Source organism: Phyllostomus hastatus, unplaced genomic scaffold (assembly GCF_019186645.2).
Source record: "Phyllostomus hastatus isolate PE091 unplaced genomic scaffold, TTU_PhHast_1.1 phas_contig_113, whole genome shotgun sequence".
In the NCBI taxonomy this organism is placed as follows: Eukaryota; Metazoa; Chordata; class Mammalia; order Chiroptera; family Phyllostomidae; genus Phyllostomus; species Phyllostomus hastatus.
This window is the reverse complement of record NW_025333530.1, coordinates 676284-700391: the sequence shown is the minus strand read 5'-3', so window position 1 is coordinate 700391 and position 24108 is coordinate 676284. Positions and strand designations below refer to the sequence as shown.

Genomic DNA, 24108 nt, shown 5'->3' with positions numbered 1-24108 from the left:
ACCCATCCAGCTGTAGGTAATTCCATTTTAGTCACCATAGAAAGTTGATGCGGACTCTGACCAGCAGTGTCCGTGGCATTGTGGATAAGGCAACACAAATTCACATGGACTACTGAGTCCTGTGGAGAAAAAGGTATAGCACAGCCACTCTCTCAAGGGGAGAGTGCCTCGGAGTGCTTCAGCTATTCTCTCAAGAGGAGAGCCCCCCAACCCTTGCCTTGAACAGACTTTTATTGGCTTTCTTATAGCATATATCAAAGAAAGTTCTCATTCATTATACTTAGGTTTGCTTTAGGTAATTACTTTTTACAGATACTAACAGAAAGGAAGTTACTTATTACTTCCTAAAGATTAACAAGGAAAAAATGTTGCAAATGCAAGGGAATGATAAGAGGAATTAGTTTGGTTACACTTCAATCCTTGGGAGAAATAGCACAGACTTCAAGAAGTTACTTTAAAGATATGCAGTAAGCATTTGCTGCTTCAATCCAGGGTGAGGGAGTTTTAGCAAAAGCAAGTCACAAACAGCCTAGGTATAATACAGGCCTGGTTTCCCATGGGAAAGACAATATGTGGGTTTGGTGTACTGCATGCCTACACAAGCCTATGGGCTTTCCAATAGGGCTGGGCTACATTTGCCATTCCACATGGATAGGTTCCCTATAGAAAGTTCTGTCTATGAGCTGAGTTTCAACTTTTTTTGAGACTTGATTATGTTCATAAAAATAATGGTGACAAATTCTTTCCAATGCAGTATATCATTATGACCACTGATTTTAGTTTTTGAAATTCAATATTATAGCATAATTTATATAACATAAAATATATTTCTTTTAAGGATTTAATCTAATTATTTTGGATAAATGTATTCCACAGAATAATACCCTCAAGTTGCAAAACATTTCCACCACCCTAGAATGTCTCTTCATGTCCTTTGCACTCAATTTCTCTCCACCTCCTTGACAAGGAAAGAGTGATATTATTTCTATCAAATTCATTAGCTGTTCTTATTCTAGAATTTTTATAATTGGAATCATAGAGTATGTATCTTATTGTAGATGGCTTCTTTCACTCATAATATGAGCATAATGTTTTCATCAAGGTCATTACATATATCAGTAATTTGCTCCATTTTTATTGCCAAGTAGTACCACTGTGTATGCATTTAACATGAGTTGTTTACTTATGTAAGTATCTGTAATATATATTTGGAATGTTTCCAAGTTTTTAGTATCTTCATTTTGAGGACACAGTGCTCCTTTGTTATGTAGTATTTCCCTACTTAGCTTCCCAGGATCAATGCTTATGGTTCCACATCCTCAGGTATAAGGCCTGGCTATCCTTTCTGTGGTTTTAATGCAACCTCAGCATGACCTTGGCTTATAGAGAAACCCTCATGTGAAGCCCTTAATGTTTCAAAAATAATTAATAGGTATAAATATGTAAAGAAAGCAATGTGCCTACAATTTCTGGTTTACTCCCTACAAGTGTCCCTGTGGCAAGAAGCAAAAGATTGTGCTGCAAACTGGATCAGGTAAGTAGCAACATAAAGATAAAAACACCTTGAGAAAACCCTTAGATTAAACTCTACACAGTGGGCTGAGTTGAAGATGGCGGTGATGTAGGTGGGAGCTGAGCCCCCTTGCTCGTACATCCAACTGGAACACTTAACCAATTTTCAGAAAAACAAAGTGAACAGCCAAAAGAATCTTAGCTGATATGAAGTTTAGAAGCCAAATTGTGCAGAAGATACTTCAAAACAGGCAATAAGGAGGATTTATAGGCTAATGAGAAGATCCCCTGGACTGATACTGGATTGGAGGAGAACTGGGTCAATGATAGAAGTCTAGCAGCTCCCTTACCTCCCAGGGCTGGAAGTCCCAGACATGCACCAGCAGAGACATGGATGCGTAAAGTCTCTGGGGAAGGGGCAAGGTAGCAAGGGATATACAGCCAGCAGAGTATCCAGGCTAGGGCTGTAGTCATAGACCCAGACATTGCCAGAAAATTTGGGAGATCCTGTTCACAACTGGATCTGGAAGAAGAGATGGGGCATGACCCGGGTTGACCCAGATAGACTCTGGACTTGCCTAAGGGTTGGACTGTGTCGAAAACCAGGCGGAGGCTTGGAGCAGCAGCTGTACATAAAGAGACTTTTTTCTCAAATAGGAAACAGAGATGCTCAGTGCAGGGACCTCAGCCAGGACATAAAAGAGGGAGGACAGGGGTGTGATTTTCTCTCACTTCAGTTCAGTTTACCTCACAGACTGATCAAAGAGGTACAGAATGAGGTGGCTTATCCATGCCCGACAGGTGAAAATACACAGAGTGGAGAGTGAGGGCTGCACATTGCTCTGAGGGAGTGGGCACCTGTGATTACTGTAGCCCAGACCGAGTCCCCATCCTTGCTGAACCACAGGAAAGGAAAAAACAGAGCCCAACCCCCCTCTGCCTGCAGGATCCTGGAAGATTTACAAAACCAGCTGGGCAGGTTTTCTTTTTCTTTTTCTTTTCTTTTTTTTCTCTTTCTCAAGAGTAAGACAGTAAGATCCAGAACTGACAGTAAGACAGTAAGATCTGGACTTCTCTCTGGAACTGAGAAAAAAACAGAGACAGATCTAGAAAAAAGTCAGAAGGTGAACAACAACAGCTGAGACAAATTTCACTTTGGTCTTCAGCAGAACTTGCACATTTAAAAAATATCTTTCATCTTTCTGCTTATTTTTTTATTATTCTTCCTTTCATATTGCATTTTAATTTTTCATCTTTCACGTCACTCATATTCCAAATAACTCACTACTCTTGATCTTTTAATTTGTATAATTTTATACAGATTATATATTTTTTATCATACTATTGCTATTCCACATCGTAAATAACACACTTCCCTGGGCTTAATCCATTTCACTATCTTCCCGAGCTTTATTATGATTGTGTAAACTTTATTTTCTCACATACTACACAAAGTTTCTATCCCTTACACTCACTGTTTCTCCTCCATCTAACCTCTCATAAGTGTTCTTCTTCCTTAAGCCAGCTCACATTCTTTTCCCCTCTAATAAGAGCCTTATTTCTTTTCCACCTTTTATAAACAGTGGTTAATTGGGTGAAATACCACAGTTATTGCTGTACTTCTCCAAAGGTAATCCTTGTTGTTCACTATTTGCTTGTACTTTAAATCCCATAAAACTCTCTCCCACTGTATTATTTCATTTTGCCTTCCCTCTGCTCCTGATCAGTCAAGTGAGGGATTTTATTTCACTGTTGTCTCTCTCCCTTTTGTTTTATCCCTCTCTCAACCTGGGCTTGTTACTCCTTACTCTTATTAAGTTGCTTCCTCCATCCTCTCAAAATCATTTTCTTTACTGTAGACATCTTATATTCACATTTTGCTTTCCTACAATATTCTTATTCCTGTTCCACCTTTATAAAACTTCATTCAGCTGTTGTAGCCATTGACCCTGCTGTGGTTTTTCTGCAATTTTACTCCTGTTGGTCCAGAATCTTTTCAATTTTACTTCATACCTCATAATATACTCTTTCCTTTTCATACACCAATGTTCCTGTTGCCCTTCTTACTTGTTTTACTTGTGTTTTAAATTGTGCTCTATCCATTTCTTCACCTTGATTCTATCTCAGTTCTTATCAGTTCTCCTCCCTCTTATCACACAATAGCATTTCCCCCTTTTTTAGTCATCTCATATTCCCTTTGACATTTCTTATAATATCTGCAACTTCTCTTCAACATGTATCAATCTTAGTGCAACTGAAGATGAGATTTCTAATGTGGTAAGGGGTCCTTTTCACTGGTGTAGGTTTAGTTGTTTGGTAACACTGCTTTGTTAAAAAAAACACGTGTACAACAACATACAAGAACAGGTGAGAGTTGCCACTTCCAATAAGTCCACTGGAGGGAAGAACCCTCCAAGAAAGAAGCCACCAACAGATAATGCACAAGTGCAACAAAAGAGCCCACACAAACATAAGAAAGGGCAACCTGATAGCATCCAGACAAAGAGATTAAAGTGACTGCACCACTGAGTCACAAAGCAATCCTAACACAGAAGTTCACCCCACAAAGACAGCTTGAAAAGTAGAGCATACAGAATCACAGAAAAAAAAGTCACCTAAAATTGGGAGACAAGGAAAGAACTCCCAATTGAAAAGAAGAACCCCAGTAAATGAGCTAAATAAAATGGAGGCAAGCAAACTATCAGACATAGAATTCAAAGCAATGGTTATAAGGATGTTCAAGGAACACAGTCACAACTACAAGGAACTGAGTGGAAACTACAACAACATGAAAAAGGAAAGAGAAACTGTAAACAAGAACCTGGAAGAAATGAAGAATACAATATCTGAATTTAAAAAATAAACTAGAAGGAATTAAAAGCAGCTGGATGAAGCAGAGGACTGAATTAGTGAACTGGAAGACAAGGTAGAATGAAATATCCAGGTAGAGGAACAGCACACACACAAAAAAAAGACTAAAAAAATATGAAGATAACTTAAGGGAACTATAGGACAACATGAAACTCAACAACATTTGAATCATAGGAATACCAGACAGAGAAGAAAAGAAGCAAGGGATAGAAAACCTGTTTGAAAAAATTATGGCATAAAATTTCATTAACATGGATAGAGGAAAACCCATGCAAATTCAGTAAGCACACAGGGTCCCAATCAAGATGAGCTTGAAGAGGCCTACTCCAAGACACATCATGGTTAAAATGCCATATTTTAAAGACAAAGAGAGAATCTTAAAACCAATAAAGGAGAAATGGGAAGTAACATGCAAAGGAGCTCTGATAAGGCTAGCAGCAGATGTCTCAAAGAAACACTACAAACCAGAAGGGAATGGCAAGAATTATTCCAAGTAATAAAAACAAACATCTGTAACCAAGACTACTCTACCCAGCAAGGCTCTCAATGAAATGGAAGGTGAAATGAAGTGTTTCCCAGACAAAAGAAGGCTAAATGAATATGTATCCACCAAACCAGCAATGAAAGACATGCTAAAGGGACTTCTTTAAGAACAGGAAGAAAAAGAGTGAAAGAGAGAGGAACACAGGTACAAAGGTGAAAAATAAATAAATACCTAACAATAATAGCCTTAAATGTAAATGGATTAATTGCTCCAATCAAAGGACATAGGGTAGATGAATAGATAAGAAAACGTGACCAGCATACATGCTGCTTACAGGAGACCCACCTCAGAACAAAAGACCTACACAAATTGAAAGTGAAGAATTGGAAAAAATATTCCAATGAAGTGGACAGGATAAAAAAAGGTGGAGTAGCAACTTACATCAGACAACACTTATATCAGACAAAATAGACTGAAAACAAAGGCTATAAAAAGAGACACAGAAGGACACTTCATAATACTCAAGGGAAGAATCCATCAAAAACAAATGAACATTGTAAACATATATGCACCCAATATAGGAGCATCCAGATATATAAGAAAAATCTAGGAGGACTTCAAAAAAGATAGAGACAGCAACACACTTATAGTAGAGGATTTTAACACCCCAATATCAACGATGGACATATCTTCCAGAAAGTATCAACAAGGTTATTGTGGCATTGAACAATGCCCTGGATCAAATAGACTTAACAGATATATATATATAAACTTTCATGCCAAAGAAACAAAATGCACATTTTTTCAAATGTACATGGAACATTTCAAAGATAGACCACATGATAGGACATCAAACAAGCCTCAAAAAATCCAAGAAAATTAAAGTCATATCAAGCATTTTCTTGGACCACAAGGGCCTGAAACTAGAAACCAACCTCAAGGAAAAAACTCAAAAACAGTCAAACTCGTGGAGATTGAATAGTATACTATTAAACAATGAATGTTTAATAGTTAAGAATGAGACCAAGTAAGAAATCAAAAAGCTTCTGTAAACAAATGAAAATGAACACGCAACATCCAAAACTTATGAGACACAGTGAAGCCATGCCTGAGAGGAAAATTTATAATGAACAGGCCTACTTAAAAAAGATAGAAACATTTCAAATAAACAACTTTACCCCTACAGCTACAAGAATTGGAGCAACAATGACAAACATTGTCCAGAGTGAATAAAAGGAAGGAAATAATCAAGGTCAGAGTAGAATTAAATGACATGGAGACAAAAAGAACAATAAATCCAGGAGCTGGTTCTTTGAAAAGATAAACAAAATTGACAAGCCTGTAAGCAGACTCACCAAGAAAAAAAGATAAAGGACCCAAATAAATGAAATCAGAAATGAAATAGGAGAGATTAGAACTGATACCACAGAAATACAAAGGATTGTAAGAGATTACTATGAACACCTATATGCCAAGAAATTTGAAAACCTGGGTGAAAAGGACAAATTTCTAGAAAAATATAATCTTCCAAAATTGAATCAAGAAGAAGCAGAAAGCCTGACTAAACCAACAACTAGTGAGATGGAAGCAGTAATCAGAAGACTCCCAGCATACAAAAACCCTGGACTGGACAGTTTCACAGGAGAATTTTATAAAACATTTAAGGAAAAGCTAATGCCTATGGTCAGACTATTCCAAAAATCCATGGAGGGAAGACTCCCAAACTCATTTCATGAAGCCAGCATCATCCTAATCTCAAAAACAGATAAAGACACAACAAAGAAACAAAACTACAGGCCAATATTGCTGATTAACATAGATTTTAAAATCTTCAACAAAATATTGGCAAACTGCATCCAGCAACACATTAAACAGTCATACACTGTTACCAAATGGGATTCATCCCAGGGATGCAAGGATGGTACAATATTCACAAATGCATAAATGTAATATATCACATAAAGAAAAGACAAAAATCACATGATCATAACAATAGATGTGGAAAAACATTTGATAAAGTACAGCAACCATTTATGTTAAAAACACTCAGCAAAGTGGGAGTAGAGAGAACACCCTCAACATAATGAAAGCCACATACGAGAAACCTACAGCCAACATCATACTCAATGGGCAAAATCTAAAACTTTCCCAATAAGATCAAGAACAAGACAATGATGCCTGCTTTCAGTTTTATTCAACATAGTATTGGAAGTTTTAGCCACAGTGATCAGATAAGAAAAGAAATAAAAGACACCAAATTGTAAAGAAGGAAGTAAAACTGTCATTATTTGCAGATGACATGATAGTGTACATAGAAAACCCTATAGACTTCACTAAGAAACTATTAGACCTAATAAGTGAATTTGTCAAAACAGTGGTATACAAAGGCAATATTCAGAAATTGAGGGCATTTGGACACTAAAACAACATATCAGAAACAGATACCAGGAAAAATATCTTATTTGCTATAACAACAAGAAAAATAAAGTACCTAGGAATAAACCTAACAAAGGAGGTAAAAGACCTGTACTCCGAAAACTACACAACACTGAAGACACACAAAAAATGGAAGCAGATACCGTGTCATGGATTGGAAGAATTAAAATCATCAAAATGTCCATATTATCCAAAGAAATATATAGATTCAATGAAATCCTTATTAAAATACCAATGACACAATTCACAGATGCAGAACAAATATTTCAAAAGTTTATATGGAACCATAAATCACCCTGAATAGCCTCAGCAATCTTAAGAAAGAAGAACAAAGTAGGAGGGATCACAATACCTTATATAAAACTATATTAGAAGGCCATTGTAATCAAAAGAGTCTGGTACTGTTATAAGAACAGATACATAGATCAGTGGAACAGAATTGAGAGCCCAGAAGTAAACCTATGTCTTTATGATCAATTATATTCGACCAAGGGGGCAGGAACATAAAATGTAATAAAAACACCTCTTCAACAAATGGTGTTAGGAGATCTAGACAGCTATATGAAATAAAAAAAAGGAAAGAAAAGAAAAAAAACTTGACTACCAACTTATACCATACAGAAAAATAAACTCAAGATAGATAAAAGGCTTAAATAGATATCCCAACACCATAAAAATCCTAAAGGAGAACATAGGCCACAGAATTTTAGATATTCCACACAACAATGTTTTTAACGATATGTTCCCTAGAGCAAGGGACACAAAGGAAAGAATAAACAAATGGGACTACATCAAAATACAAAGCTTCTGCATGGCTAAAGAAAATATTAGTAATATGAAAAGGGAACCAACATATGGAAAATGTATTTGCCAATGATACCTTGGACAAGGGTTTGATCCCTAAAATATATAAAGAACTCATATGACACCACATCAGAAAGACAAACAATCCAATTAAAATTGAGCAAAGCACCTGAACAGACACTTCTCCAAGGAGGATATATAGAAGGCCCAGAAACACATGAAGGATGATCAGTATCACTAGCCATCAGAGAGATGAAAATTAAAACCACAGTGAGATACCACTTCATACCTGTCAGGGTGTCTTGTCCATCATAAACAAATCAACAAACAACAAGTGCAGACAAGGCTGTGAAGTAAAGGGAACCCTAGTGTACTGTTGGTGGGAATGCAGACTGGTGCAGCCACTGTGGAAAACAGTATGGAATTTCCTCAGAAAACTAAGAATGGAACTGCCTTTTCTTCTGGCAATTCCACTGCTGGGATTATACCCAAAGAATCCTGAAACACCAAATCAAAAGAAACTATGCACTTCAATGTTCATAGCAGCACAATTTACAATAGCCAAGTATTGGAAGCAACCTAAATGACCATCAGTAAATGAGTGGATCAAACAACTGTGGTACATTTACACAATGGAATACTATCCAGCAGAAAGGAAGAAGGAACTCCTTCCCTTTATGACAGCATGGATGGAACTGGAGAGAATTATGCTAAGTGAAATAAGCCAGGTGATGAAAGACAAATACCATATGATCTCACCTATAAGTGTAAGCTAAACAACAAAACCAAAAAGTGAGCAAAATATAAGAATAAACATGTTAGTAAAGAACAAACTGACAGTAACCAGGGGGGTTGGAAGGGGGATAATGGGGTAAAGATAGGGAAGGGTCATGAAGGAACATGTATAAAGGATCCATGGGCAAAGACAATGGGGGGAGTACGGAATTTGGGAATTAGAGGTGGGTAGAACAGGGGAGAGTAAGAAGGGGAAAATGGGAACAACTGTACTTAAACAACAATGAAAAATGAAAATAAATAATGAGAAGTGAAAGGCAAGGAACAATTAATTTTGAATGGGAAGTGGTAAGAACCAAAAAAAGTTTAGTGGGAAAAAGTCATCTGAGCCAGAGCTAGCTACATAATTTGCAGAGTTCAGTGCAAAATGAAAACCTTTAGTCTTTTGTTCAAAAAAGAGCAAAAGTGTGTCTTATGTAGACAAGTTCTTTCTTTCTTAGTCTCTCATCTTGTCATGGTCTTTTTTAATTTGTTATTTAATAACATTCTAAATAAAGTAAAATAAAAATGTAAAAACACAAAGCTGTGCTACATTTACATGATGAAATACCATTAGGTCATAAAAAAGGAACTCTTACCATTTGGGACCGTGTAGATGGACCTGGAGAGCATTATGCTAAGTGAAATAAGCCAGTTGGAAAAAGACAAGCACCATATCATTTTAGTTGTATATGGAATCTATTGAGCCAAATGAATTAACAAGCAAAACAGTTTCAAAGATAGAATGCAGGCTGACGTTTACTGGGGTACGGAGGTTAAGGGGCTAAGAAAGGTGATGGAAAAAGAGAAAAAAGAAACTCATGGCATGGACGAGAGTACAGTGATGGCCATGTGGAGGGTTGGAGTGCAGGGAGGTCCAGGAGGACACAGGGCCAATAAATGGTTATGGAAGGAGGCTTGACTTGGGGTTATGAACATACAATACAATGTACAGATGATGTGTTATAGAATGGTGCACCTGAAAACTGTGTAATTTTGTTAACCAATGTCACCCCAATAAATTCGATAAAAATCAAATAAACTTAAAAATATACAACAAATAAGTTTTTAAAAATCTACATGGTGAATTTCATTTTAATTAAAAATAAATTTAACACTTAGCCTAGAACACAGGAAGAAACTGGTGGCCCACATGTCAAAATGCGAGTTCGTTTTTAATAGTATAGAGTTTTAAAATAACAGTAATACAACTTTTTAAAAAATTTAGGTATATCCTGCATTTATGCATATGCATACCCACACACACACATTTGCACACACATTGAATGTTTTAGTAACTCTGGATTGTTATTCTCAGAAGAAATTAAGTATGAGTATGTTTAGTAAATAAATTGATGACTTTGAAAGACTAATAGGCATTTTGTTATTAGTCCATCTTCCATCAACCATATCTATAAAATAAATTGGCTATGTTGAGTTTTTTGTGGGGATTAGTAATTGAACATGTGCTTACTAAAAGTGGTGACCTCTGTAGACCTTCCTGGGCTCCTTTGTCTTTAGATGTAATGTCTTCCAATATTTCATACCAGTTCTCTCATTAATTTCTTCTCCTTAGCACTTACCATGCTCTGACATTATCCCACTTACATATGAGGTTTACTGTTTGTCTTCTCTCCTTGAATGTGTGTAGCTATGAGGGCAAGGGAACACTGCCTCTTTGACTGAACCCCTGGCACCTACAATGTATCTAACATGGAGTAGGTCATTCATGTAGGTATGCTGTATGAATGAATGAATGAGATGCACGAGGATTCTCACAAAAGATAAATTTAACAAGATAATCTTCAAATAAACTAACCCTGCCTAGTCATTTTATTGTAAATTTATAAATATTAAAATAAAAATAATAGTATTAACAAATAATAACATCATGTGCTTACAATGTGCCAGAGAATGTTTTATGCAGTTTACACATTTTTATTCACTTAATACTGAGGTATGTAGCTATGTGCTATTAATTAAACTATTTTACAAATAGAGGAACAAAAGAAGGGGACAGTTCAATACTTTGCCCAGGAATGGAAGGTTGTTCTGACTCCAGAGTCTGAGCAGTTAATTTCTTGATAAAACAGAACTATCTGAAAATAAAGAGTGTTAGATAAGAAGATATTTGATTCTGGTGAAAAATGTTTTCATTCTTAATAGCAGAACTGCTTCTCAGAAACACATAGTTTCTAGGACACAGCACAGACAGGCAGGATGTGGGCAGGGGTCACAATGGTTCAACTTCTTCAAATGCTGTAGATTGAATGTATGTAGCTTCCCAATATTCATATTTTGAAACTTAATGTCCAACCTGACAGTATTCAGAGTTGGGGCTTTCGGAAGTTACACTGGTCATGAGGGCAGAAGCCTCATGAGAGGTTTTCATGCCCTTATACTGGTCACTCCAGAAAAATACCACACTCTATCTGCTATATAAGGGCATGGTGCAAAGTTAAGTAGTCTGCAACCCAGGAAAGGACCTTCCAACCACCACCTAACCATGCTGGCACCTTGCTCTTATCCTCAGGCTGCAGAAATGTGTGGTATAGATTCCTCTTGTTTATAAGCCACCCTGTCTGTGGTTTTATAGCACCATGAATGGACTCTGACACTGACAGATGAGTTACTTTTCCAGATTACATTATCTAATGAATGGGAGATTCATTATTGTGTGAATTTAATTGTATACATACTTTCTTATTTCTGTCTTATTTCTAGATCTAAGGGCTGGTGGAGTTATTTTTCAAGGATATAATCCCTGATACAATCTACGGTTAAGCACTCTGATTTCTACTTGGGAAAAAAAAAAGGCATGCATTTGCAGGAGCAGTTGGTACTTCCTAATATATGTACACACCCTGCTGAACAGGAAGGTGGAACAAGCTTTCAGTTTCAAACCGTACATTTGCAAGGGCAAGAGAGAAAAGCCATGGCCATGGCAGGTGAGTTTTTGTTAGTTTGATTGTTTTACTGTCTAAAAGGGCCCATCTTGGGGGAAAATTTTGAAAGCAGATGGCTTTTGGGGAAGCCATAATTAGCTTCTGTGAATGTTTGGGGGAGCAGAACTGAGAGAGAGGGAAGAAAGAGGAGGGAGGCAAAGGGAAGTTGAGTGGGGCCCAGAAGACTTTCAGAGCTTTCAGAAATAAAAAGCATGAGTTAGAGAAGAACTGGGCTTTACTAGTATTCTGCTGTCATTTTGCAATCTTAGCAGAATTATGTGATGGGGAAGCACAATGCACAATGCATAAGATAGGTGTCTGCAGCTATTGTCCCCAAGTGGAATAGCCTTCACTCACATTCTTATATTATGCAAAGTTGAATAAGCATGAGTTACCATCAGGCTGGTTTTCAGGCACTAACAGCCATAGTAAATGTAAGACTTCAGGGCATTCAGTGAGCATACCTGGGTAACACTGAGGGAAGAATGAGAGATGTGAATATCCTCAGGATGACTGAACTGTGTGGAGGAGACATTTAATGGGCTAAATCTAAAGAAGGCTCTTCCCTACTGCTGACATGAGAAGAAATTGAGGTTGTTTTAGTGACTTGAAGAATATTTGTGCTTTAAATAGACAGGTTCCTGAAGTCAAAGAGGAAGGTGTTTATCCACTCAGTGACCACTGGCACGATAAATGGCTTGTTGGATGGATTATTAGAGGAAAGAGTGCTGAATCAGGAGGAGATGGAGAAAGTAAGAAATGAGAATGACACACCTATGGATAAGGCCCGAGATTTGTTTGATTCAGTCATTCGGAAAGGACACCAGGCAAGCCAAATACTTATCAATCAGATTGTTGAAGTTGACCTGCAACTGGCTGGCAAGCTGGGGCTCGCCTCAGGTAAGAACAACTCAGACTGGAGTTCATGCAGCTTGTGTCTTTGTACCCATATCTGATTTCTTCACTGGTCATGCTAGTTTGCTGACAACTTTATGTCTGGCTTCAGGGCCCCACTTATAAATCTTATCCCCTATCTCTTTACTTTTTTTTTTTTAATTCTTTAGCCTCAGTAGCCTTCTTTGGATTAAAACTAATTTTTCATCCTAATAAGCAGTAGAAGCTTCATACCATATCTTCCAGTCCTCCTGGCAAGGCACATTATTTATTTAGTTAATTTCTTACATAGTTAAGTCTAGGGCTCCTTATAAATTTATAGAGTTATCTGACATGGGGACTTAGGTGTGTAATCAAATAAAGTTTATTATTTCTCTCCAAATTTTGCTCTTCAGGATGAATAAAACACATTTCAATGATGGTTAAGCACTCAGAGAATAAATCCAATACTTACAGAAAAGCTAGGATTTTAAAAGTGGACTCTTTTTTCTAATTGTCCTCTCTATTTTCTTTTGAATAACATTGTCCACTACCAAAGAACTAGGCTGTGGACCACTGTGTAAAGCCACCCATCTACCTTCCATCTTGCTTAGGCCCTGATTCAGGACTCAGGCAACTGACCTGCCCCTTCTACAGTCCCTAAGTCCCTCCACACAGCAGAGTTGGGATCTCAGGAGAACTCTCAGCCACTGGTCTCTTTTATAGGTCCAGTCAGATGAACAATGTTCTTTGAAAGCTAGAAGCCATTTTTCCTAGGGACTTGCCTCTATGCCTCTCCTACTGATAGAAAAAGTTTAACTCTGGATAATTTCTTGTTTTTCATTCACTACCACTTTTTCAATAACACTTTCCCCCAGTTTAAAAGCAATAAATAACAATAAGGATTCAGAAAACAGTTTTTCTTCCTTGTCCTATTCCTTTCAGTTCCTAGTCCTTGAATTCCAGAGGCACTTGTGCACCCACTGTGTAACTCTAACACCTGGATTCAGCCTCTCCATTTGTCAAAAGATACCTCTTCAGTCAGTGCTATCATGAATTTGTCTCTCCAATGAGGGAGCGATAGATTCCCTTGACTTGCTAAGATAGATGGTAATTAGATGTCCTATTTGAATGACTCTAATGGGAAAGATCTTTCTAAAAGAAAGTTCTTAGTATGTACACTACTGTCAAAACAAGGCCTCCACCAGAAAATGTTCTTGAATTTATTGATGCTCAATTTAGTCCAGCAGTCTAGATGCGAGGATGGGACAAGTTGCAGCCTGCTAACTTGGGGTTGACATTTTGTGGGAGGCTATGGCTCTCCCTCTTTCAGAGCAGGGAAACAGACCTTATGTCTAAGGAAACTTATCTTCAATAGGAACTATGTAATACAGACTAAAAAGTATGTCACATTTGTGAGCTTCTGCTGATTCTTAAAGTTTCTGGAATAATCTTCTTCAGCATATATTGCTATATTGAGATCCCTATAAACTTAAAAACTTTAAATTTAATTCTTCAAATTGACAATCATAATGAATCATGACCTCAGATGGTACATTATAGGTTTGATTGATTTAATGCACCAAATAGAGTGCAAAAACACTGAGGCTCTTTAGTGTTTTTGTGTAGTGTAACACTGTGTATGACAAGTGCAGATTACAGTAAATGTGGTTAATGCTCTTGTCATACACAAAAATCTACAGTGACTTTAACTGTCAAAGATTAGATACCTTACTTTTCTCCAAAGCCCAGGTCACCTGAGTTAGACAACTCACTTTTCACATACCTGTTACATAGTAGTGGTCACCTCAGAAGCCACCTTGAAACATGCACATTAAGAGAATTCTTGATTCTGTAGCTGATCGAATCTCAACTCTACCTCATCATAAAAAGCAGAAATCAAGGGATTCACTTATAGATACTCCTTTGTTCTGCTTCAAATGTTAAAGTCCAGTAATTCATGTGGTGAGGCTTTATTTCCCAGTAAACAGTGTGGTTCTAGGTAAATCACATTTTGAACAGTATTAAAAGTTGTGGAAGTTATTTTCAACAGACAGCTTCCAAAACATTAGGTCAACATACTTCAAACATGTTAAGTGACTATTTTAATGTTGTTTATCTTTTCTTAGGTCCACAATCAGAAAATTGTCATAATACACAAGACTCTCAAGCAGAGATACCACCCATTCCAGGTATGATATGCTCAAAGCAAGAACATTTTGAAGCTTGACTTCCTTGATATTAAGCACAGATTTGTGTGATAAACCTAGAGTTAGGATACAATAGGTAATTTTCCTGGATTAATCATATGCCTTTTTTCTTTTTCCTATTCACCTTTCACAGAAGTCATTCTTGCAGTTACACTACCACGATTATACTAACAAATTATGAATCTGTGTCTTAAGTTCTGACTACCCATTTGAATGCCATACTTCACTACTATAGTGCCTGCTGAACATATGCACTCATCTCCAACAGACCCCATTGTTTATAAATATCGAGAGCTGGATTTGCATTTATTCTTTCCTGTACATTGCTCCTCCTTTGGTTAATGGTGTCACCATCACCAAGTTATTTGAACCAAAATCCTAAATTAGCTCTTTAGCTTTTTCTTTTCCCTCACACCCTGCAAGCAGTGGCCAAATTTTATTGATTCCACTCTCAAGTCCAGATCCATCTATCCACTTCTAATTTTATTATTATAGATCTGAGACCCTACTCCACAGGCCCCTGTGACTCCTAGTCATGACTCTCATTATATTTTCTCTTGAGTTTTAAAAAATGAAGCCATCATTGTCTCTCAATAGGCTTTAAGCTTTATGAGAAAATTGGACATCTTTGATTTCTTCATAAGAATGATCCCATCTAACAGTAATCGATTCATAGTATGCATGAAATAAATATTTGTTAAAATGCTATTTTACTGAGTAATTGCATCAATATTGCTACTATTTGCTACACCATTAGAACAATATTTAGCATATGGCCACTGTGTCACAGACCTTGATCTATAGATTGTTTCAAGTGTAACTAGCAAGACAAAGAGGTTCCTGTTTTTATATACAAGTTATGAATGACTAAGTATTTAAGAATCCCCACCACCAGTTAAAGTTAGCCAAGAATTTAAGGATGAATATAACCCTACACACACCTGTATCAGTTAAGATGATATGGAATGATGTAACAATTCAAACACTTTTCTTCAAATTAGTTAGATGTTTTTGATAATTTATTTTTATTTTTTTATTAATGTTCAAATACAGTTGTCTCCATTTATGGCATGGATTTAATAGAAGCCTATGCCTCATTTGTGAGTAGGCGAACTTCATCAGCACACATCTCTCCACAGAGTGCAAACTCAGATGCCTGTAAAAATGCCCAAACAACTTGGTCTCAACCATCAAATAATGGCATTGGAAGAAATATGGAAAATCATTGGTGAGAGATTGTGCTGGGCTTGGCCTGGATATGTCACACCATCCTGCCTGCATTCCTTGTCTTGAACTCAGTCACATGGCCAAACTGAACTGCTAGGGTGGTTGGCAGCACAGACTAGCTGTGTGTGCAGGAAGAAGAAGACAGAATGTTGTTGAATAGCTAGCCAGTCTCTGCCACAAACATTTAAATGCAAAATGTTTCATTTCACACAGTATTGAAGGTGGCCCAAGGAAATCCCAGGACCAAGATAACAAGGAAGACCTTAAAAATGTCTCAGGACTCTACTCTGAAAAAAATGGTCTCAGATTTATTGAGTCTTGACAAGGTCAATATGTGCTAGATTCCTTATTAGCAAACATTATTTTTGTATGAATCTAGCTTCTTTCTTACTAAATAATCATTGTTTTATTTGTTCTGGAAAAGTAGTTCACCCACAATTCTCAAATTATTTCATTGGAAAGTGACTCTTTTCTCTTGAAGTAAGAAGACCTTAGATTTGGAAAAATTTTGAGGCCAAGCAAGTAAATATGTCATCAAACTTAGAAATTTCTGTAATAAGTCTATTAAGGATGGTTATCCCATGCATGTTTTCTTAGGTATTTCAGTAGATAGGACATCCCCTATTTAAACAAAGGCCTTTTCCTTAACCAAGGAAAATAACTCTGATATAATCCAGCTGTTTCTCTTTATTATTTTTCTTTGTTCTCTGGACTTGTGTATCATGAAAGAGAATGTTTCTTTCTCCTAATAATGATATCTATACTTTTGTATAATATGTTTATTCTAATTCTCTTTTACTTTACCCACAGTAAGCATATTTCATGATGTCTGGGTTTATCTAAACAAATATACTATCATTTCTTCAAATTTCCCCTCAAAATTGAATATAACTTTCTTATGTAAATAGTTTAGTTTCTGACAGATCACCCAAATATTGAAAAAACATATTTATTTTGATAGAGAGTTTATGTTACTTCTCTAGCAAGTACATCACATTGTTGGATGGTGTTAAACTTGTAATGAAAATAAACCCTAAAAGCTTTAGTACATAGAACACTATGAAAGCTCTTCCTCATATATTTACATAATCAATGTTTAGTGTCATGAATCCATCTAGTATGCATCTTGATTTTAGCATTTAGCATTCTATTTCATATTCATTCTAGTTAATACATTTAATATTCTTCATTCTCCTCCTCATATGTACATACAGTTGAGAAAGCCTGAAGAACTAGACAAAAACCCTTTCTTCCTCCATTTTTTCTTTCTTTCTTCTTTTGTCTTTTCTTCATCTGTCTTCCTCTCTCTCCTACATCATCTTACTCTTTCCTTCTGTCCTTCCTTCCCTCCCTTTCTTCCCTTTTCTTTCTTACCTTCCTTCATTCTCTCCTTGCTTCTTTCTCTAACCCTCTCTCCCCTACCACACTTCCTTCCTTCCTTCCTTCCTTCCTTCCTTCCTTCCTTCCTCCTTTCTTTTCTTCCATCTCTAATGCCTACTGTCATACCTAGTAACTAAATAAATAAATAGTAAACAGATTTATTTTGAAATACTCCTTCCTCCATTAAATTTTATTCTCAACCTTAAATCAGTTGAAATAATTTTATATTTTAACTATTTCATTTAACGTATTATTTTTTGAGGGATCTCTCATGCATGGCCTTGAAAATTTTCCATTTTATTTTTTATTTTAAAGTATTTGTACAATGGATGATCCTAAGAGATAAAGGTAGATCCTTGTATCTTACCACTGGAAATCTCCTTTGGTTTGAGATATGTTCCTATAGCAGTGTTAACAACTTGTCCAGCATTTTTCTTTTAAGGATTTATTGCCTCCCCTGTAGCTTCATACACAGATGCTGCTGCGATTGGACCCTCAGGGATGTCATTATTCATAATATCTCTTGTCTGTTGCAGCTCCTGAGGCAGTGCAAGGCAACCGAGGTCCAGGAGGGAGTGTCAAGCTTTGTCCTGCAGAAATAGCAGAAAGAATAAGGAAAGAAAAGTCAGGAGAGGTGCTGTACCTAGAACATAAGGATCTGGGTGAAAAAAAAAAAAACAACAACACTGGACACCACTGTAAAGGGCAGTGGCACTTTCTTACAACCAGTTTCCTTGAGAGATTCTGGAAAAATTATCCTGCTGTTTCCCTTACATAAAAGATTCCTATCTCTTAGAATCCCAGGCTTATGTATGGACTTCCAAGATTGACACAACTCTCTAGGCACAACATTATAATAATAACAACAATGGCATCCACTGAATTCTTAATATGAGTCAGATACTATCCAAGGAATGTTGGCTATAGTAATACCTTAAAGACTCAAAATAGCCCATTTTATAGATCAGGAAACTGAGGCATGGATTATAAAATAATTTGGAAAAAGCAGTAAGCTGAGGAGTCAGTTTTAAATTCTACCATTCTTGTTTCAAAGCCTGTTTTCTCACACAATATTAGCTTTCAAAATAATTAAATTAAACGAGCAGTTCTCATCTGGACATTTGTAAACTCTATTTTAACTCCTATAGTAAGATTCATTTGCCCCCCCAACCCAAGTTTTTAATCTATGATTCTTAAGATTTGGTTTCTAGATAAAACTAGGGAAAGAGAAATGGTCTTACATCATCAGGGTAAATATTTAGTTGAAGAGAACAAGACTGTTTATGCAATCTGCATTTCCTACAGATTTACCCAATGATGGGAAAGGCCACTCGCACACGTCTTGCCCTCATTATCTGCAACATAGAATTTGAGAAGCTTTCTAGAAGAGCTGGAGCTGAAGTTGATATCAATGGTATGGAGAAGTTGCTAGAAGATCTGGGATACACCGTGGATGTGAAAAAAAACCTCACTTCTCTGGTAAATTCTTCCTGAATGCCAGGGCAATGAGCACCCCCTTCATGAAAGTTCTGGTTGAAGCACTAGAATCTTAACCTCTTGATAGCCTAAAATTTAAAATCTCACTTGGAGTGTGCTTAATGCTACAGTAATTCCTTCTAACATAGAGGTTTTAGCAAGAGTCTTATAGAACTTTTATTTGGGAATTGTTCTATTAAAACAATAATACCCTTTCCAGTCTACTAAAAATTCCTGAGTGGCATGCTACACTGCTACATCACCTTTCTTTGAATTGAAACTGAAAATTTTTGTTCCCATTGATTTTTATATCACCCAGGAATTTCTTAAATGTCTCTTTATTGAATTCCCAGGGTCCCATGATAATGAATCTCATTGTCCAAAATCAATTATATGGTCTCTTCTAGGACATGACTACAGAGCTGAAGGCATTCGCTGCCCGCAAGGAACACAAGACTGCTGACAGTACTTTCTTGGTGTTCATGTCTCATGGTATTCGAGAAGGCATTTGTGGAAAGAAACACTCTGAGGAAGTTTCAGACATATTATCCATCAACACTGTCTTTCAAATTTTGAACACTAGGAACTGTCCAAGTTTGAAGGACAAACCCAAGGTGATCATCATCCAGGCCTGCCGTGGTGGTGAGTGCTGATGTCTGACTGAACACAAGATATACAAGTATTGACTTCATCATTCATATATATCCACTATTTTTTCTTTTGTGTGTGTGAGTTTGTTATTTAATGTCAGAGAATACCTACTGTCACCAAACAAAATTATAGCTGCTATGAGTTGTATGAATGTTTAGTAGATATTTATTCTATTTTAAACTAAAATAGAATATTTTTAGCCTTAAGACTTTGATATTTCAATTGTCATTTGAATTTATTTAAGGATTACTAGAAATAAGAGTTCTTAAAAAGATAGTTAATGGGATGTATGTGTATATATGCATATAAATGAAAGATGGAGACAAATAAATTAGTAAATATGGTTGAAGAGAAGTTTAAGGGAGAAAGCAATTCTTTTGGCTGTTGGAAGTTACAAGAAACAATATCTTGTCTTTCTAGAGAATGAAGGGGTGGTGTTATTAAAAGATTCAGTAGGAGATTTTGGAAACAGCTCTTCACAGGCTCCAGAAGATTTTAAGTATGATGCCATTAAGAAAGCACATGTAGAGAAGGATTTCATTGCTTTCTGCTCTTCAACACCAGGTAATGAGTTCCTGTGTAGGGCACCTCTGAGGGAAGTACTAATGCAGGAATCCACACACACTCAGTAGAGAATGAGCATCTGTCGAACTTTACTTGAAACTTCTGAAGAACAACTCAAGCAGTCCTCCCAGTTTAAACCTTTAATTACTCTGATCAAATGTGCATATATTTTTATTAAGTTAGTACTTAGTAAACTCCCATGGTGCAAAATTAGTCTCCTGGAACTGTGAGGGATAGAGAAATATCTACACTGAATAAATTAGGATCTGACTCCACATGGAAAAAGTTCACAATGTTGGGCTCATTCAGCAGTTCAATTTGCCTAGATTTCATGTATTTACAGAAAAGTAGACTTTGCAGGGAAAGGGAGAGGTAGAAAAGCAGATGAGGCAGTTTGAGGCTTTAAATTAAATTGGTTTTAAATAGAAGTATAGAATGAATGAAAAGAAGAAACCTTAATGATTTCTAAATCTAGGCTATTGATTAAGAGTACTGCCAATTATATTCTGACCCTGCCTCTAGTATTTATAAACTAGTTCTAGTTATTTCTCCTCTCTGGGCTTTCTTTGAATTTCTCACTGATATATGTAAATACAAATGTCATTGTTCTAAGAATTAAATAAGGTAATATATGTGAAATATTGAAGATGATACAGAGTAAAACACACATTAAATAATTGCTATTATTAAAGATGTATCCATTTGTAACTTAACTCAAGGCTTTTACCTTGAGTTGCTCCATAGCTGAAGGTTTAAATAAAAGTCATTTCAATTCTTTTATCTACTATGTTTTGAAATTTTGGGGGCATTCACATTTTTTCTTTGATTACCTATGGCCTTACGGCCTTGCCTCTGCTCAAATAGATTAATTTACAGATTCAATTATTTCCTTTAATGAGGTACCTACTCTCAGGGCATAGCCTGTTTCTTCACTGTGCTGATGATGTCCTAATCTAGAAATCAAAACTTTTTTTGCAGAAATCAAAAACAATGACACTAGGCAAAAAGTCCCATACATTTGCAGCTTGAGTGTACTTAGCTGACTTTAGCATTAGACAAAACTATTCTTTCAAATCCTTTGACCCTAGCATTCTACAAAGATTTACCTCTAACTCTACAGTCCTTTATATACCACTGTCTTCTATTGTCCTGATTTCTTTCTTCTTTCCTTTTACTTTCCTCACCCCTCCACTGCAGATGGCCCCTCAGATCATCAATTCTATCATCTTCAGCTAATTATTTTCCACTAGTAAACTTAGCTCCACATTTTCTGGAGTTAACCCCTACTGCACTGTAGTGCTCTCCTGAAGACACATGACCATTACTTCCTTAAGTTTACAAAGAACTTGAGAAGATTTTTGCCTCCACCATCTCTCTCCTTCCTTTATCTGGAACCAGCATCATAAAATAGCTGTGGTTTTAAATAGAATTTTAAACTGTTATCATTATATATTTTAGTACCATTGTTATTGGCTAAAAGATATTAACACTTGTGTTTTGGGTTATATGCATAGCTAGTTATGCCACTTCATATATTTCTTTGTCCAATTTTAAAATGGCTTCATGATTTCTATGTCTCTACTCTTTATTTAGTTAATATAACTCTTCAGTATTCTCTTTTATAAGACTTTTGTCCTATAGTAGAATCTTTCTCTCTTAAACTTTTTCTAGGCTTGAACTTCTTTTATATTTGTACCATTTTCATATTTAACATTTTCATAGTTAACATTTTCTTTGTACAAATACCTTATGACCACTATTATTTGATTTCAATTAAATTATTTACAATGTAGATATTTAAAAAGTTATTAACATAATTACCCTGTATAGACCAGATATAACATATCTTATATTCTCCCAGACACTTATAATACATTGCGTCTAAGCTTTAAATATATTTTATGGCAGAAATTATTACTCTAGCCTTTGTAATCAAGGCCTTTGCATTTAGAGTATATGATTAACTTGGTTCATAGTTAGTAAACAGCACTCATGAGATCCACTCACAGTTATTTCTTTGCCAAGGCCCAATCACTTCCCTCTACCCCATTCTTCCTTTCCCTCTCTCTCTATCAAATTTGCTAGTCCTTGAAATAAGATACAATGCCAACCTAGCTTTTGTAACATATGTGTCATTCTTCATATGACATAACAGTTGTCAAGTATCAGTAAAAATATATTCACTAACATTGAACATAGTCACTAAATAATGGCATACAGTGTATAGAAAACAGCATGACCACAACAAACATCTTCAGCTGAAGTTAAAATCCTAGCTTCTATCTTTCTGTCCAGACAAGAGTTTTGCATGAGATTTGGGATGTGCTTTATTTACAGATAATGTTTCTTGGAGACACCCCAAAAAGGGCTCACTGTTTATTATGAAACTCATTGAACATTTGCAAGAATTTGCTTGGTCCTGTGACCTGGAGGAAATATTCCGAAAGGTAAGGCTCTAGATATTTCTCATACTCTACTTCCCTGGATATTTTACTATTCTAGTTGGAAACCTAGGGACAGCTCTGGCTGTGTTTATCATCCAGAAATGTACTTCTTTCCAAAAGAACTTTGAGGGTCCTTGGTGAGTCAGCAAACTTGAAAGCTAGATCCAACCTACTATGATCTAGAAATCAACCTCTAAAAATAACAATTTATTTTAACCCCTCCCCCAGTCTGAATACACAAAGAAATGGACTCCAATTAGTCTATGTCAATAGCTATTAGATTCAGCAACAAATTTAAAAGGTCTCGTCAGTACCATGCTTTGATATCCATATCACTATGATTGTTACAGATGCACAGACTTTTTATTTTGCCATACTTTTGGTAAATTTTCCAGCTTAATTGAAGATTCTTCCACCCTGAAAAAAAAATACACTCTCTTTCTTCCTATAGGTTCGATTTTCATTTGAGCAACCAGATGTTAGGGTACAGATGCCCACCACAGAAAGAGTGACTTTGACAAGATGTTTCTACCTCTTTCCAGGACATTAATATAAGTAAGTTATATTAGTGTCAAAGGGCAGAAGTGTATGGTGGAAGTCATAGTATTGTGGGGACGGCCAAAACTTCATCCTGGCCCAGGTCTCAAGTTCTATTAAAATAAATGTGAGCCACTGAAAATAAGCCTCTGCTGGTTCAGTGCAGAGCACATTGCTCTTCTTTAAAGTCAGCAGAGCTAGATGGCCCTTTCTCAGGGTCAGCTGAGAGAGATTGAGATGTGGCCCATTAGATGATGAAAATTTGGTTTTAGTTGCTCCCTTTCACTCAACAGAGCAATATTTAGACACAGCATGGCTTCTTCCTTTTCATGAGTGTGTATGTCCTCATAAATGAAGTGATTTTTAAACTTGTAATTTTTAGTAGAACTGTGTTTCTAATGTTTTTTTTAAATTTCTTTTTCTTGTAGGAAACCAGGAGTTCTGTCATTCTCTTCCTGTTTTGGGAATTATTTCAGCAGGAAACAGATATTTCTTTAAACATTCCAATAAATCTGAAATAAAAAAGAAAAAAAACCAGAAGAGTTGCTATGGGTGTTTTTCCATTCTGAGACCATAGGGGGTGGGTTTGGAACAAGTAACTGATCCATGAGAGCTGAACTGCCTAACAGTACCATTCTTTCTTTCTAGAAACCATTTTCTGGGCTGTCAGTTTCAGGGATACTGATGCAAATCTCACAGTAGATATTTATCTTCAGAGAATTTTGGAGCTCAGCAGGAGAAATGTGGAGTGTGATAAGTGACTTAACTGGAGTTTACTACTACCAAAGCCTTGGCTGGAAATTATATATGTCTGCCTTTCCATAAGGTATTTTAGAGATGAAAAGCAATTTTGATTCGAACTCAGGGAACTCATAGTTTATAGTCTTATTAAGAAGACAAGAAGTCAACAAACATGAAAC

At 36.3% G+C, this 24108-nt stretch overlaps 1 protein-coding gene across 1 annotated transcript; it reads left to right on the top strand.

Annotated features, from left to right (window-relative positions):
- The first annotated feature begins 11647 nt into the window (after window positions 1-11647).
- CASP1 (caspase 1) lies at window positions 11648-23722 on the top strand. Its single transcript, XM_045840240.1, has 10 exons — window positions 11648-11829; window positions 12460-12726; window positions 14829-14891; window positions 18053-18150; window positions 18822-18995; window positions 19400-19634; window positions 20064-20207; window positions 22545-22654; window positions 23103-23206; window positions 23617-23722. Exons 1-9 carry the CDS (start codon window positions 11700-11702, stop codon window positions 23199-23201), a joined length of 1320 nt encoding a protein of 439 aa, XP_045696196.1. The 5' UTR covers window positions 11648-11699; the 3' UTR covers window positions 23202-23206; window positions 23617-23722.
- Window positions 23723-24108: the final 386 nt, after the last annotated feature.